This window comes from Salvelinus namaycush, chromosome 2, assembly GCF_016432855.1.
Source record: "Salvelinus namaycush isolate Seneca chromosome 2, SaNama_1.0, whole genome shotgun sequence".
NCBI classification, from domain to species: domain Eukaryota; kingdom Metazoa; phylum Chordata; class Actinopteri; order Salmoniformes; family Salmonidae; genus Salvelinus; species Salvelinus namaycush.
In genome coordinates, this window is record NC_052308.1 from 30035537 (window position 1) to 30048798 (window position 13262).

Here is a 13262-nt window from a genome sequence, read left to right on the forward strand (position 1 = left end):
GGCAATGCTTCAAGACACTCGACTGCATATCAGTCTCTGCTGCGGACATCAAAGACAATGTAAAACAAATCTGATATTATAAAAAAAATGTTTTTGTTGCAAATAGAGTGTCTTTAATCTTGCATAAAAGGATTTGGAACCCCAGGGACTCTGAAACACCTGTCTCCCTGGGTGACACTATGTCCTCAGTGGACCTCTATCTATCTGTTGGTTTCTCAACCCTCCATTTGTTCTTTAACAGTTTGGCATGATGTGGGGTCATTGGGGTCGCTGAAACACTTGCACTAATGTGATTGGCTCAACTGAACCTCTAGTGTGAGGATACATGTATCAAATCAAACCAAATCAAACTTTATTTGACACATGCGGTGGCAAGTGTAGACCGTGAAATGCTTACTTAACCAACAATGCAGTTCAAGAAGAAGAAAATATTTACCAAGTAGGCTAAAATAAAAAGTAATAATAAAAAGTAAAACAACAAGAATAACAATAATGAGGCTATAAACAGGGGGCACCGGTACTGAGTCAGTGTGCAGGGGTACAGGCTAGTTGAGGTAATCTGTGCATGTAGGTGGGGGCGAAGTGACTATGCATAGGTAACAAACAAACAGCGAGTAGCAGCAGTGTACAAGGGGGGGGGGGGGGGGAGGGGGGGGTCAATGTAAATTGTCCGGTTGCGATTTTTATGAATTGTTCAGCAGTCTAATGGCTTGGGGGTAGAAGCTGTTGAGGAGCCTTTTGGTTCTACACTTGGCACTCCGGTACCATCTTGCCGTGCGGAAGCAGCAAAAACAGTCTATAACTTGGGTGACTGGAGTCTATGACAATTTTATGGGCTTTCCTCTGACACCGCCTATTATATAGATCCTGGATGGCAGGAAGCTTGGCCCCAGTGATGTACTGGGCCGTTCGCACTACCCTCTGTAGCGCCATATGGTCAGATGCCGAGCAGTTGCCATACCAGGCAGTGATTCAACCGGTCAGGATGCTCTCAATGGTGCAGCTGTAGAACCTTTTGAGGATCTGGGGGCCCATGCCAAATCTTTTCAGTCTCCTGAGGGGGAAAAAGTTTTGTCATGACCTTTTCACGACTGTCTTGGTATGTTTGGACCATGATAGTTTGTTGATGATGTGGACACCAAGGAATTTGAAACTCTCGACCCGCTCCACTACAGCCCCGTCTATGTTAATGTTCGGCCCTCCTTTCCTGTAGTCCACGATCAGCTCCTTTGTCTTGCTCACATTGAGGGAGAGGTTGTTGTCCTGGCACCACACTGCCAGTTCTCTGACCTACTCCCTATTGGCCATCTCATCGTTGTCGGTGATCAGGCCTACCACTGTTGTGTCGTCAGCAAACTCAATGATGGTGTTGGAGTCGTGTTTGGCCACGCAGTCATGGGTGAACAGGGAATAAAGGAGGGGACTAAGTACACACCCCTGAGGGGCCCCAGTGTTAAGGATCAGCGTGGCAGACGTGTTTAGTTTAGGTGTTTAGTCCCAGAGTCCTTAGCTTAGTGATGAGCTTCGTGGGCAATATGGTGTTGAACGCTGAGCTGTAGTCGATGAACAGGATTCTCACATAGGAGTTCCTTTTGTCCAGGTGAGAAAGGGCAGTGTGGAGTGCGATTGAGATTGCGTCATCTGTTGGTCTGTTGGGGCGACATGAGAATTGGAGTGGGTCTAGGGTGTCCGGGAGGATGCTGTTGATGTGAGGCATCTGTAATGCTTTATGCATCAGTAATAGGTACAGTGGGGAGAACAAGTATTTGATACACTGCCGATTTTGCAGGTTTTCCTACTTACAAAGCATGTAGAGGTCTGTAATTTTTATCATAGGTACACTTCAACTGTGAAATCCAGAAAATCACATTGTATGATTTTTAAGTAATTAATTTGCATTTTATTGCATGACATAAGTATGCAATAAAATAAGTATTCCCCACTGTATATCCAAAAACTCAACATCTCTGAGGCTTATCCTCTTAAGAGAAAAACAACAAGAGTAGTTTCAGTGGCCAGGATAACAGAAATGCCTCATACAGGTGTGGCTGGATTTAAAGCCCAAACACGAGCGGCTGAAGTCCCACGTGTGACTCAGGTTATTCTTAATGTGATGTTGCCTGATTTAGCATTGTGTTCAGAAGGGCTTTCAGATGCTGATCCAGTTATTCAACACTGATGGCACGTTGAGCATGCTCAGCCACGACCGTTCCGTTGCCATACACAGAGATTAAACAGGCAATCTGGGATTCAAACAACAACAAACCGGACATCCCGCCACTTTTTTGGTAAACAGCTGACCGATGGGGCTAGAGAAATGTAACCACTCTCAAAGAGATTAACTATCATGATCCCTGACGGAGCCTTACGTTACATTATCTTCAGTCAAACTGTCAATCATATCAGAGATGTGTTGTTGATCTACAGATCCCTCTAAGAGCTCCTTGAATGGCTGTGTGGGTGTGCCCATAGAGATAGATCGAGGACTCTAGTGCCCAAAAGCTTGTTTGAGCATGTGCAGTGACATCGAGGACTTTCACCATTTTGAAGTAATCAACTCAATGGAACTTCCTATGTGTTAAGGAAGGATCACATAATTCCATCCAAGTCATCAGGAGGGATCAGCCAATGAATTACACTCGTGAGGAAACATTCCATAACTGCAGGTGGCAGTAAATCGACAACCTTGGCTTTATACCTGTTCAAACACACTCCAGGTGGCAATATGCACTCTTTCAGTTTGTTAACCAACTCATAGAAGTAGTAGAAGAAGAAAATTGACTACTTCAAAATGGTGATGGCCTTAATGGTGCTCCCCATGCTCTCACAGACGCCATAATGGGACAGATTCAATGTTGCGTCCTCTATCTATCTTTATGGGTGTGCCTCAACTTCAATGCTAACACAATGAACAAACTGGTCTGACCACTGGTTTAGTTCCCTAGATCTCTAGGTGTGGGCCCATGCCAGACTGTGTTTCAGTCTTTGACCTTTGACCCCTCTGGTTCTATTCCTCAGAGCTCCAGTTGGGATGTAGACTGAGGGTCCAGTTCCGTCTCTTCCACTCTGCTTTCGGGTCTCTCGGAGCCACAAGATGGCCACCGTGAAGAATTCTGTGTCCGAGGACCCCCTCCTAGGCAAAGGGCCTGACGAGGACGCCTCAGAGGTGTCTTTGTCAGAAAGTGAGTCGGATTCTGGGAGTGTCCTCTCAGATGACTCAGTGCTTCCAGACTACCAGCAGGAAGGTGGTTCACGGGGCACAGCCAACACGCTGTATGAGGCGTGTGCTCAGAACAACACCCTGGCGCTCCGGAAGGTTCTGGAGAGAGGGGTTACCAAAGAGGAGGTCATGAAGGTGGACCACAATGGCTGGGTATGGGTCTCTTGTTATTTCACATTTGGGATGCCTTTTGGTGGTGTATGATCCAGTGTGTCCTGAGGGTTACTAGTTCAAATACCAGGAGCACCATGCCCTGTATATAGACACTGAAGGCTTTCATTAAAGCCATGCAGAATTGGTTTGGATTTAATTGCAGCCTTGAATCCGTTGCAGTGTGATTTTTTGAAATATCATTCTAATCCTAATTATTCACCCAATAGACCGGTCTGATGGTGGCGTGCTATAAGGGTTTTTTGGAAATTGTGCAACATCTTCACCACTGTCCCTACCTGGACATAAATCACCAGGACAACGATGGCAACACTGCACTGATGATCGCTTCACAAGCAGGTTAGCCACTCTCACCAGACCTATTACTAAATTCTACACAGTAAAACAAGCCTCACTAGCAAGATTTCTAGGTTGCGTCCCAAATGTCACCACCATTTTTAGAGTACTATACTGAACAAAAATATAAACGCAGCATGTAAAGTGTTGGTCCCATGTTTCATGAGCTGAAATAAAAGATCCTAGAAATGTTCTATACACACAAAAAGCTTAGTTCTCTCAAATGTTTTGCACAAATTTGTTACATCCCTGTTAGTGAGCATTTCTCCTTTGCCAAGATAATCCATCCACCTTACGGCATGATCATTACACAGGTGCACCTTGTGGTAGGGACAATAAAAAGGTCACTCTAAAATGTCCAATTTTGTCACACAACACAATGCCACAGATGTCTCAAGTTTTGAGGGAGCATGCAATTGGCATGCTGACTGCAGGAATGTACACCAGAGGTGTTGCCAGAGAATATACATATGTATTTGAATATACATTTCTCTACCAACGTCGTTTTAGAGAATTTGGCAGTACGTCCTACCGGCCTCACAACCACAGACCACGTGTAACAATGCCAGCCCAGGACCTCCACATTCGGCTTCTTCACCTGCGGGACCATCTGAGACCAGCCACTCTGACAGCTGATGAAACTGTGGGTTTGCACAACCAAAGAATTTCTGCACAAAATGTCAGAAACCATCTCAGGAAAGCTCATCTGCATGCTCATTGTCCTCCCCAGGGTCTTGACCTGACAGCAGTTCAGCATTGTAACTGACTTCAGTGGGCAAATACTCACCTTCTGACTCAGATACTCAGATACTGACTGGTTTTCTGATCCACGTCCCTACCTTTTTTTAAAAGATATCTGTGACCAACAGATGCATATCTGTAATCCCAGTCATGTGAAATCCATAGATTAGGACCTGATGAATTTATTTGACTGATTTCCTTATATGAACTGAAACTCAGTAAAATGTTTGAATTTGTTGCATATTGCATTTATATTTTTGTTCAGCATACTTCAAAAGAAGTGCATAATATAGGGAATAGTGTGCCATTTGTGACAGGCCTTTAATCTTTTCAATGGCATCTCATGATCTCCTAAACCCATTCTCACCCTGTGTCCTTCTCCAGGTCACACCATTACAGTGACCTACATCCTCAACTACTACCCCGGAGCAGACACAGAGATCCGGGACTGCCGTGGCTTCACTGCACTCATCAAAGCTGCCATGCAGGGCCGAGACGATGTGGTGTCTTCCCTCGTCATGGCCGGTGTGTGAGAGGCCTCCTCCACTTCAACACTACTATACACCCTACTGTATACATGAGGGAATATCTTAGATGTGTTTAGACAACCAGACAAATAGATGTTAGAAGTACAAAACTGTAATCTACCTACCTGTGTTTACTGGGTATAAGCCTACATTATATGTTTGTGCATCGTTCACAATAGCAAATCGCTCACATGTATGTATTATCAGAGGCACCTCAGTGTTCGTAGTAAACAGGGGCAGACTGGCCATCTGGCATTTCTGGCCAATGCCAGATGGGTTGGTCCATTTTTAGCCAAGTAGGCCTGTCTAACTTGGGTTTTTTGCTCAAAATTATAATTATCCTTCTAATATGGGTGCCTCAAGGAAAAACATTAGCTGATGTGGTGGGCCTCAAGGAAAAAGATGGGCCGGTGGGGGCATCAAGGAAAAAATGGGCTGGTGTGTTATAGATGCCAGGGACGATTTCTGGTCCCAGTCCGCCCCTGGTAGTGACACACAACAGTTGATTGTGTCCACTGCCATCTATTAGGTCCCACTAGGTGAAGTAATTCAATTACTCCAGATTCCAAAGGGCATACCTCTAAGCAGATTTGGAAAAAAGGACCAGAGAAGGAGAGAGGAGGAAGAGATAGTAGTACACACAGAATAATGGGATTACCCTATGCTTTGCTCCCCAGTCAGCAAATTTGCAATTAGGGTCTTAATTAATTTCTGTTCCATTTCGGGCTTGGCATGAACATACTGATTGAAGGCCTAAGGTTATAGGAAGTATGTAGTAATGTAGTTGGGTTGGGATGGATGGATGTACCTGTGGTGTGTCTACCCATGTTTGAGGTCAGCTTTCCCTGGTTGATTGAATGTGTTATTGATGGCTGCCAGGTTTAAGGGATCAATTTGGGGACATCAGCCTACCTTAATTCACTCTGCCATAATCTTTGATTCCTTCGTCTTGGTTACCAGGGGATTATCCAGGGTTATTTAGCTATTTTGGCCTCTGCGGAAGATCAGTAGTATCCAACGGAGTCACAGTCTCTCAATGCCAGTTCACATTTACCAATATTCTGAAAGAGTTGAGGAAAACATGTTCAGCTAGCTGTAGCCTTCAAATCAAATAAAAAATGTATTTATATAGCCCTTCTTACATCAGCTGATATCTCAAAGTGCTGTACAGAAACCCAGCCTAAAACCCCAAACAGCAAGCAATGCAGGTGTAGAAGCACAGTGGCTAGGAAAAACTCCATAGAAAGGCCAGAACCTAGGAAGAAACCTAGAGAGGAACCAGGCTACGAGGGGTGGCCAGTCCTCTTCTGGCTGTGCCAGGTGGAGATTATAACAGAACATGGCCAAGATGTTCAAATGTTCATAAATGACCAGCATGGTCAAATAATAATAATCACAGTAGTTGTCAAGGGTGCAACAGGTCAGCACCTCAGATGTAAATGTCAGTTGGCTTTTCATAGCCGATCATTGAGAGTGTCTCTACCGCTCCTGCTGTCTCTAGAGAGTTGAAAACAGCAGGTCTGGGACAGGTAGCACGTCCGGTGAACAGGTCAGGGTTCCATAGCCGCAGGCAGAACAGTTGAAACTGGAGCAGCAGCACGGCCAGGTGGACTGGGGACAGCAAGGAGTCATCATGCCAGGTAGTCCTGAGGCATGGTCCTAGGGTTCAGGTCCTCCAAGAGAGAGAAAGAAAGAAAGAGAGAAAGAGAGAATTAGAGAGAGCATACTTAAATTCACACAGGACACCGGATAAGACAGGAGAAATACTCCAGATATAACAGACTAACCCTAGCCCCCCGACACATAAACTACTGCAGCATCAATTGTCCCCATCAACTGAAATATAATTGATTCTCCCCTCTCTCCATCATAAACCAAGAAGGATCTTTGTTTTCTATTATTCATGTAGCACAAGATCATCATTATGATACTATATTACAGGGCTATATGCAATGTAACATCAATGACAGTGTTTCAATGGATAAATATTGTGGCCTGAAAGCAATTGTTTTCCTTCTCTGATATTTCTCTCCCAGGTGCAGACCTAAATGCAGTAGACACCACGAAGCAGAAGTGTGCGAGGGACTGGGCACTAAAGACGGGCCGCTACGAGACGTTGAACCGCCTCCGCCGCCTCAACCTGCGGCCTAGAGCCGAGCAGTTCGCTGAGAGCTACGTCCCCGAATGGCCAGAGCTGAAGGTGCTGGTGGCCAAGGCCATGGCCAACAAGAGCGCCAGCCAGAAGATCACCCAGCGCATCAAGTCCACCTTCGGCTTCAACTTTCCCCGAGATCCCCAGGAAAACGGGGTCTTGGACCACATGGTGCGTATCACCACCAGCATCCACAGCCCTCTAGTGGCCACCGGCTGCCGGCCCCTCTGCCCCACCAGCCCCCCTGAAGTGGGGAAGAGGCGCCTGGCCGTGCCAGAGCTGGTGAAGAAGCATTCGGAGAAGGAGCTGGGGGAGAGCTCTGTGTGCCACAGCAATGGCTCCGTATCCTCCATCATTCCCCACATCCACTCAGCCGAGACCATCGCCACGTCCTGCTGTGTGGACACAGAGCGCAGGGGCAGCATAATCTCTATAGCTTCCACCGGGGTACGCACCTTCATCCCCAGGCACATGGCCCACAGGAACAGTGTGTTCCCCTCTGGCTGCATCCCAAAGATCCAGATAGTCAAGTCTGGAGAGCCCACGCCTAAGAAGGAGAAGAAGAGGAAGAGGCACAAGGGTCATCTGGAGCCGCCCATATGGAAGTACAAGGCAGAGAAGCAGGAGAAGAAGAAGGCAGTGAAAGAAAAAGAGAAGACCAAGAAGGAAAAGAAAGAGAAGAAACAGAAGAAGTGAGGTGTCTAACACTGCCAATTTATTTTAATTCCGCCCACTTCCAATATTTTTTTCCTAGAGTTACACTTAAAACGTTATGCAACGTTCACACTGTGAGCTTGACTGTATCTGAATTCTGAAGTACTGCTCAGTACTAGAAGGGCTGAATTCTTTCCAGATCATTTGGCCAACGCAGTGAAAGTTTTTCTTAAAGCCATATCATTCATACTGCTTTGTAAATATTCCGAAAACTGTTTTAGAAACTTTCTTTGACTTTTAGGGGATGGATGAAACTACACTGCTCAAAAAAATAAAGGGAACACTTAAACAACACAATGTAACTCCAAGTCAATCACACTTCTGTGAAATCAAACTGTCCACTTAGGAAGCAACACTGATTGACAATAAATTTCACATGCTGTTGTGCAAATGGAATAGACAAAAGGTGGAAATTATAGGCAATTAGCAAGACACCCCCAATAAAGGAGTGATTCTGCAGATGGTGACAACAGACCACTTCTCAGTTCCTATGCTTCCTGGTTGATGTTTTGGTCACTTTTGAATGCTGGCGGTGCTCTCACTCTAGTGGTAGCATGAGACGGAGTCTACAACCCACACAAGTGGCTCAGGTAGTGCAGCTCATCCAGGATGGCACATCAATGCGAGCTGTGGCAAGAAGGTTTGCTGTGTCTGTCAGCGTAGTGTCCAGAGCATGGAGGCGCTACCAGGAGACAGGCCAGTACATCAGGAGACGTGGAGGAGGCAGTAGGAGGGCAACAACCCAGCAGCAGGACCGCTACCTCCGCCTTTGTGCAAGGAGGAGCACTGCCAGAGCCCTGCAAAATGACCTCCAGCAGGCCACAAATGTGCATGTGTCTGCTCAAACGGTCAGAAACAGACTCCATGAGGGTGGTATGAGGGCCCGACGTCCACAGGTGGGGGTTGTGCTTACAGCCCAACACCGTGCAGGACGTTTTGGCATTTGCCAGAGAACACCAAGATTGGCAAATTCGCCACTGGCGCCCTGTGCTCTTCACAGATGAAAGCAGGTTCACACTGAGCACATGAGCACATGTGACAGACGTGACAGAGTCTGGAGACGCCGTGGAGAACGTTCTGCTGCCTGCAACATCCTCCAGCATGACCGGTTTGGCGGTGGGTCAGTCATGGTGTGGGGTGGCATTTCTTTGTGGGGCCGCATAGCCCTCCATGTGCTCGCCAGAGGTAGCCTGACTGCCATTAGGTACCGAGATGAGATCCTCAGAGCCCTTGTGAGACCATATGCTGACACATGCACATTTGTGGCCTGCTGGAGGTCATTTTGCAGGGCTCTGGCAGTGCTCCTCCTTGCACAAAGGCGGAGGTAGCGGTCCTGCTGCTGGGTTGTTGCCCTCCTACGGCCTCCTCCACGTCTCCTGATGTACTGGCCTGTCTCCTGGTAGCGCCTCCATGCTCTGGACACTACGCTGACAGACACAGCAAACCTTCTTGCCACAGCTCGCATTGATGTGCCATCCTGGATGAGCTGCACTACCTGAGCCACTTGTGTGGGTTGTAGACTCCGTCTCATGCTACCACTAGAGTGAGAGCACCGCCAGCATTCAAAAGTGACCAAAACATCAGCCAGGAAGCATAGGAACTGAGAAGTGGTCTGTTGTCACCACCTGCAGAATCACTCCTTTATTGGGGGTGTCTTGCTAATTGCCTATAATTTCCACCTTTTGTCTATTCCATTTGCACAACAGCATGTGAAATTTATTGTCAATCAGTGTTGCTTCCTAAGTGGACAGTTTGATTTCACAGAAGTGTGATTGACTTGGAGTTACATTGTGTTGTTTAAGTGTTCCCTTTATTTTTTTGAGCAGTGTATTATCCAGGGTATGCCGATAATACAATGCTGTCTTTTTGTCTTATTGGCATGGGTGTCAATTGAGAAATACGATTTTGCTGTATCTAAAACAAATGTACGACTCAGGGTTTACTGATTTACTATCACAAGGAACTTTCAATTGCCTTTGGTCTCTTTCAACAGTGAAAGAGACAGTCATCCTACTAGATGGTAATTTCTCTTTACACATAGACCTACTGTATGTACAAGTTTATTGCGGAAAAGGATAGGCTTAGTCCCTTTCTGTAAATTCTCAGAAATTCTAAACACACAAAAACACACGTATACTAGACCTACACCTCAGGAATAACTTAAATCAAATCGCAGTGCTAAAATGATCATTTTTGCAAATGTTTAAAGGCTTATGCAAGTGTGCAAAAATATTGTGTTTTGTTGAATGCTTATATAGAAACGAAGGCACTTTGGGTGGTGTTGCAGTTGGACATTTCTGCAGTCTGTATTTTTCCAAATTTGGATGCCATTTTCAAACAATAGCTATCTTACTATTGATATAATGAATTGATTTAGTTGATAAATGTGTTGGTCCTTTTATTTTGTAAATATTGTAAATAAACCATAGTGAGATGATGTGATTTTATGAAGAGATTTGATTATGTGCTGTTTACTGTGGTGCTGGAGATATTTTAAGACAACTTGGGACAACTTAAAGGAAAACTCCAACCAAAAACTATCCTTTGGTAATTGTTTCATTAGTCCATTGTTGATATATTCCCAAAATGTTTTGCATGTCAGCAATCAAGTTTTCAAGATATGTAACTAGAAAATCTAGAAAATCTCAGAAAATCTAGAAAATCTCAGTCTGAGATGGGGAACGAAGTCAAAGGTAATGGGAAGTTAGTTCTGGCCATACCATCATTAAGTATCTAAAAAAAAATCTGATGGATGAGCCAGATATAAGCATGCGCTGGTGCAAAGTTGGCACCTTTTTATTTTTGTCGGTAAAAAAACAGATTTCACTTGGCCTACGTATTACCTCAAGCCTGCCAGCAGAGAGCAACCTTGTTTCTCTTTTTACATTCCTCATTGCTTTACTTGAGACTGTCTCTTGCTTAGTCTGTAAAAACGATCAGGGTAAGAGGGCCTAAGTACAATAAGTCAATACAAAATACTTTGAAGATCAGACTGTAATACACAACACTAATGAAAAAATTATACATCAAACACATTGGCTCTTTGGATTCTGCTTCATAGTTCTCTACTAAGAACTCAAACCCTTACATTTCTATTTTTAAAGTCTTGCATTTCAGTCTCACACTCCTATTCATCAGCCATAGTGTGTCTTTGTTGGTCAGTATGGGGTTGAAGGCAGTGTTTGCTCTCTACCCTTCTCTCTGTGTGGCTATGTGTAGGCCTCCCACATAAAAACATAGTACAGTTTACTATAGAATACTATAGTACTTACTATAGAATTCTATAGTATTCTGTAGTAAACTTTGATAAACTGTAGTATACTGTAGAAAACTATACTACACTCTGTAATATCCTTCGATCATGTGTAGTACTTACTATATAGAATGTTGTAGTATACAGTAGAATACTATACTGCACACTGTAGTATCCCTCGATTCTGTAGTGCTTACAATATAATTTTGTAGTATACTACAGAATACTATACTACACACTGTAGTATCCCTTGATCATGTACTGCTTACTTTAGAATGTTGTAGTATACTGGAGAATTCTATACTACACACTGTAGTAACCCTCGATCGTGTAGTGCTTACTATATAATTTTTTAGTATACTGGAGAATACTATTCTCCACATTGTAGTATCCCTAGATCATGTAGGGCATACTATAGCATTTTACTACAGTAAAGTCCACAAAAACACTATAGTGAATACTATAGTATAATACAGTCAAGTCCGCAAAAACATTCCAGTAAATACTACAGTAGACTTCTGCAAAAACACTACAGTGAATACTATAGCATACTACCGCAAAAACACTACAGTGAAAACTATAGTATATAAATATAGAAATACTAGTATTTAGAGCATAGTATACTAAAGTAATTTGTCTGGGGTATGGCTGTATATATCTGTACAGTATGTGTGGGATTCAGTGAAATTCAGAGAGATAATACCCCTTCAAAGACTCCACCTGTCTGGTCAGTCTGTCAGTCTGGCAACTGGGAGTTGACAGGGAGCCAGGGGCATGCGCATAATGTGCAGACCAATAACCCTATCAAGGTGGAGGACACACTATATTATGGTCTAGAGCTAATTCAAAAGAGTTCAACCTATAAACAAATACTTACAAATGTAATTAGTCTATAGTATGGTCAATAATCATGGATGACATTTAATTAAGCAAAGAGATTACAAACTTTATTTCCAGTAAATTGCTGCACTTTTTATTATTTGACTGCTGGACACATGGAGAGTTATAGAGTAAAAGAGAGTTTCCTTCTATTTAAAAAAATGAGAGAGCGATAAAGATCACGAGTGCTTCACTGTGTTTGTCATCTAGATGGTAATCGTATTTTGGGTTCCAAGAGGCATGTTGGGAGGATACATACAGCAAGACAGAGTTGCATTGCATTGAACACTATACTGTTCTTTATGACTGCATTAAATAGCCTAATACTGGATACTTTCTATGAAGTTAAAAACTATTTTTGAATGTGTGCAGCAATTGTGTGTGTGTGCGTGTGTGTGTGTGTGTCTGTCTGTCTGTTTCTGTGTGTGATAGATAGATAGATAGATAGATAGATAGATAGATAGATAGATAGATAGATAGATAGATAGATAGATAGATAGATAGATAGATAGATAGATAGATAGATAGATAGATAGATAGAATAAACTGGATAAAACTAGCATGGGTGACATACGTGAGCAGGGCCACACCCTCTTCTACTGTCAACGCATACATCAACCCAAGGTGGGGCTGAGTGGAAGGACTGTATGAGGTAACTCTGATGCCTCTACAATGTAACACAATACAATGAGAACGGACTAATTACTGTACTGCATCCAGCCTAAAGGCACGTTTCGGTGTCTAGGAGGAAGTGATGTCTAGGAGGAAAGATGGATTTGGTTTCTGTGTCCTCTTTTCTAAATGTATAGTGTCAATGTCAATACACTCACACTGCTCATTTTTCAGAAGTTCAGTAGCATAGTCTGCTAAGGGATGTGGTATAGGTATCATCAGGGGCACAACTTTGGTTTTAGACATGGGAGGGACATAACTTGGTGTGGGGTCTGGGGTCCTCCCATTTTTGGGGACATCTAAAGCTAATTTCCTGCATTTCTACACAATCTATTATATAATTTAATTATATTATATAATTTAATGAATTGCTAGTAGTTCATTCACTTCAGTCGAAAGGCAATGAAACGTTAGCTGAATTAAAATGTCAGTTACACTACTAGCTCAGCGCTGGGAATAACACTTTTTTTTCTGTCAAATTGCAGTTCCCTTGCCAGCTAGATCAGTCAACTAAAGAGTAGGCAGTTTCTACTCTCCTTGCTTTTTCAACTCGGAGAAAAAGCACAACACAGACAACAGCTGCCACTGTTCATCTCT

At 43.8% G+C, this 13262-nt stretch overlaps 1 protein-coding gene across 1 annotated transcript; it reads left to right on the forward strand.

Moving 5' to 3' along the window:
• Positions 1–3606: 3606 nt before the first annotated feature.
• Positions 3607–7843, forward strand: ankrd33ab (ankyrin repeat domain 33Ab). The gene is made up of 3 exons (XM_038964786.1): positions 3607–3730; positions 4853–4993; positions 7032–7843. The coding sequence occupies exons 1-3, from the start codon at positions 3610–3612 to the stop codon at positions 7841–7843; spliced, it is 1074 nt and encodes a 357-aa protein (XP_038820714.1). The 5' UTR covers positions 3607–3609.
• Positions 7844–13262: the final 5419 nt, after the last annotated feature.

Bases quoted from the DNA above. Each gene is read 5' to 3' on its own strand.
- ankrd33ab (XM_038964786.1), top strand. From the start codon at position 3,610: ATGGTGGCGTGCTATAAGGGTTTTTTGGAAATTGTGCAACATCTTCAC. The intron at 3,731-4,852 runs GTTAGCCACTCT...GTCCTTCTCCAG, and splicing joins GATGATCGCTTCACAAGCAG to GTCACACCATTACAGTGACC. The intron at 4,994-7,031 runs GTGTGTGAGAGG...TTTCTCTCCCAG, and splicing joins GTCTTCCCTCGTCATGGCCG to GTGCAGACCTAAATGCAGTA.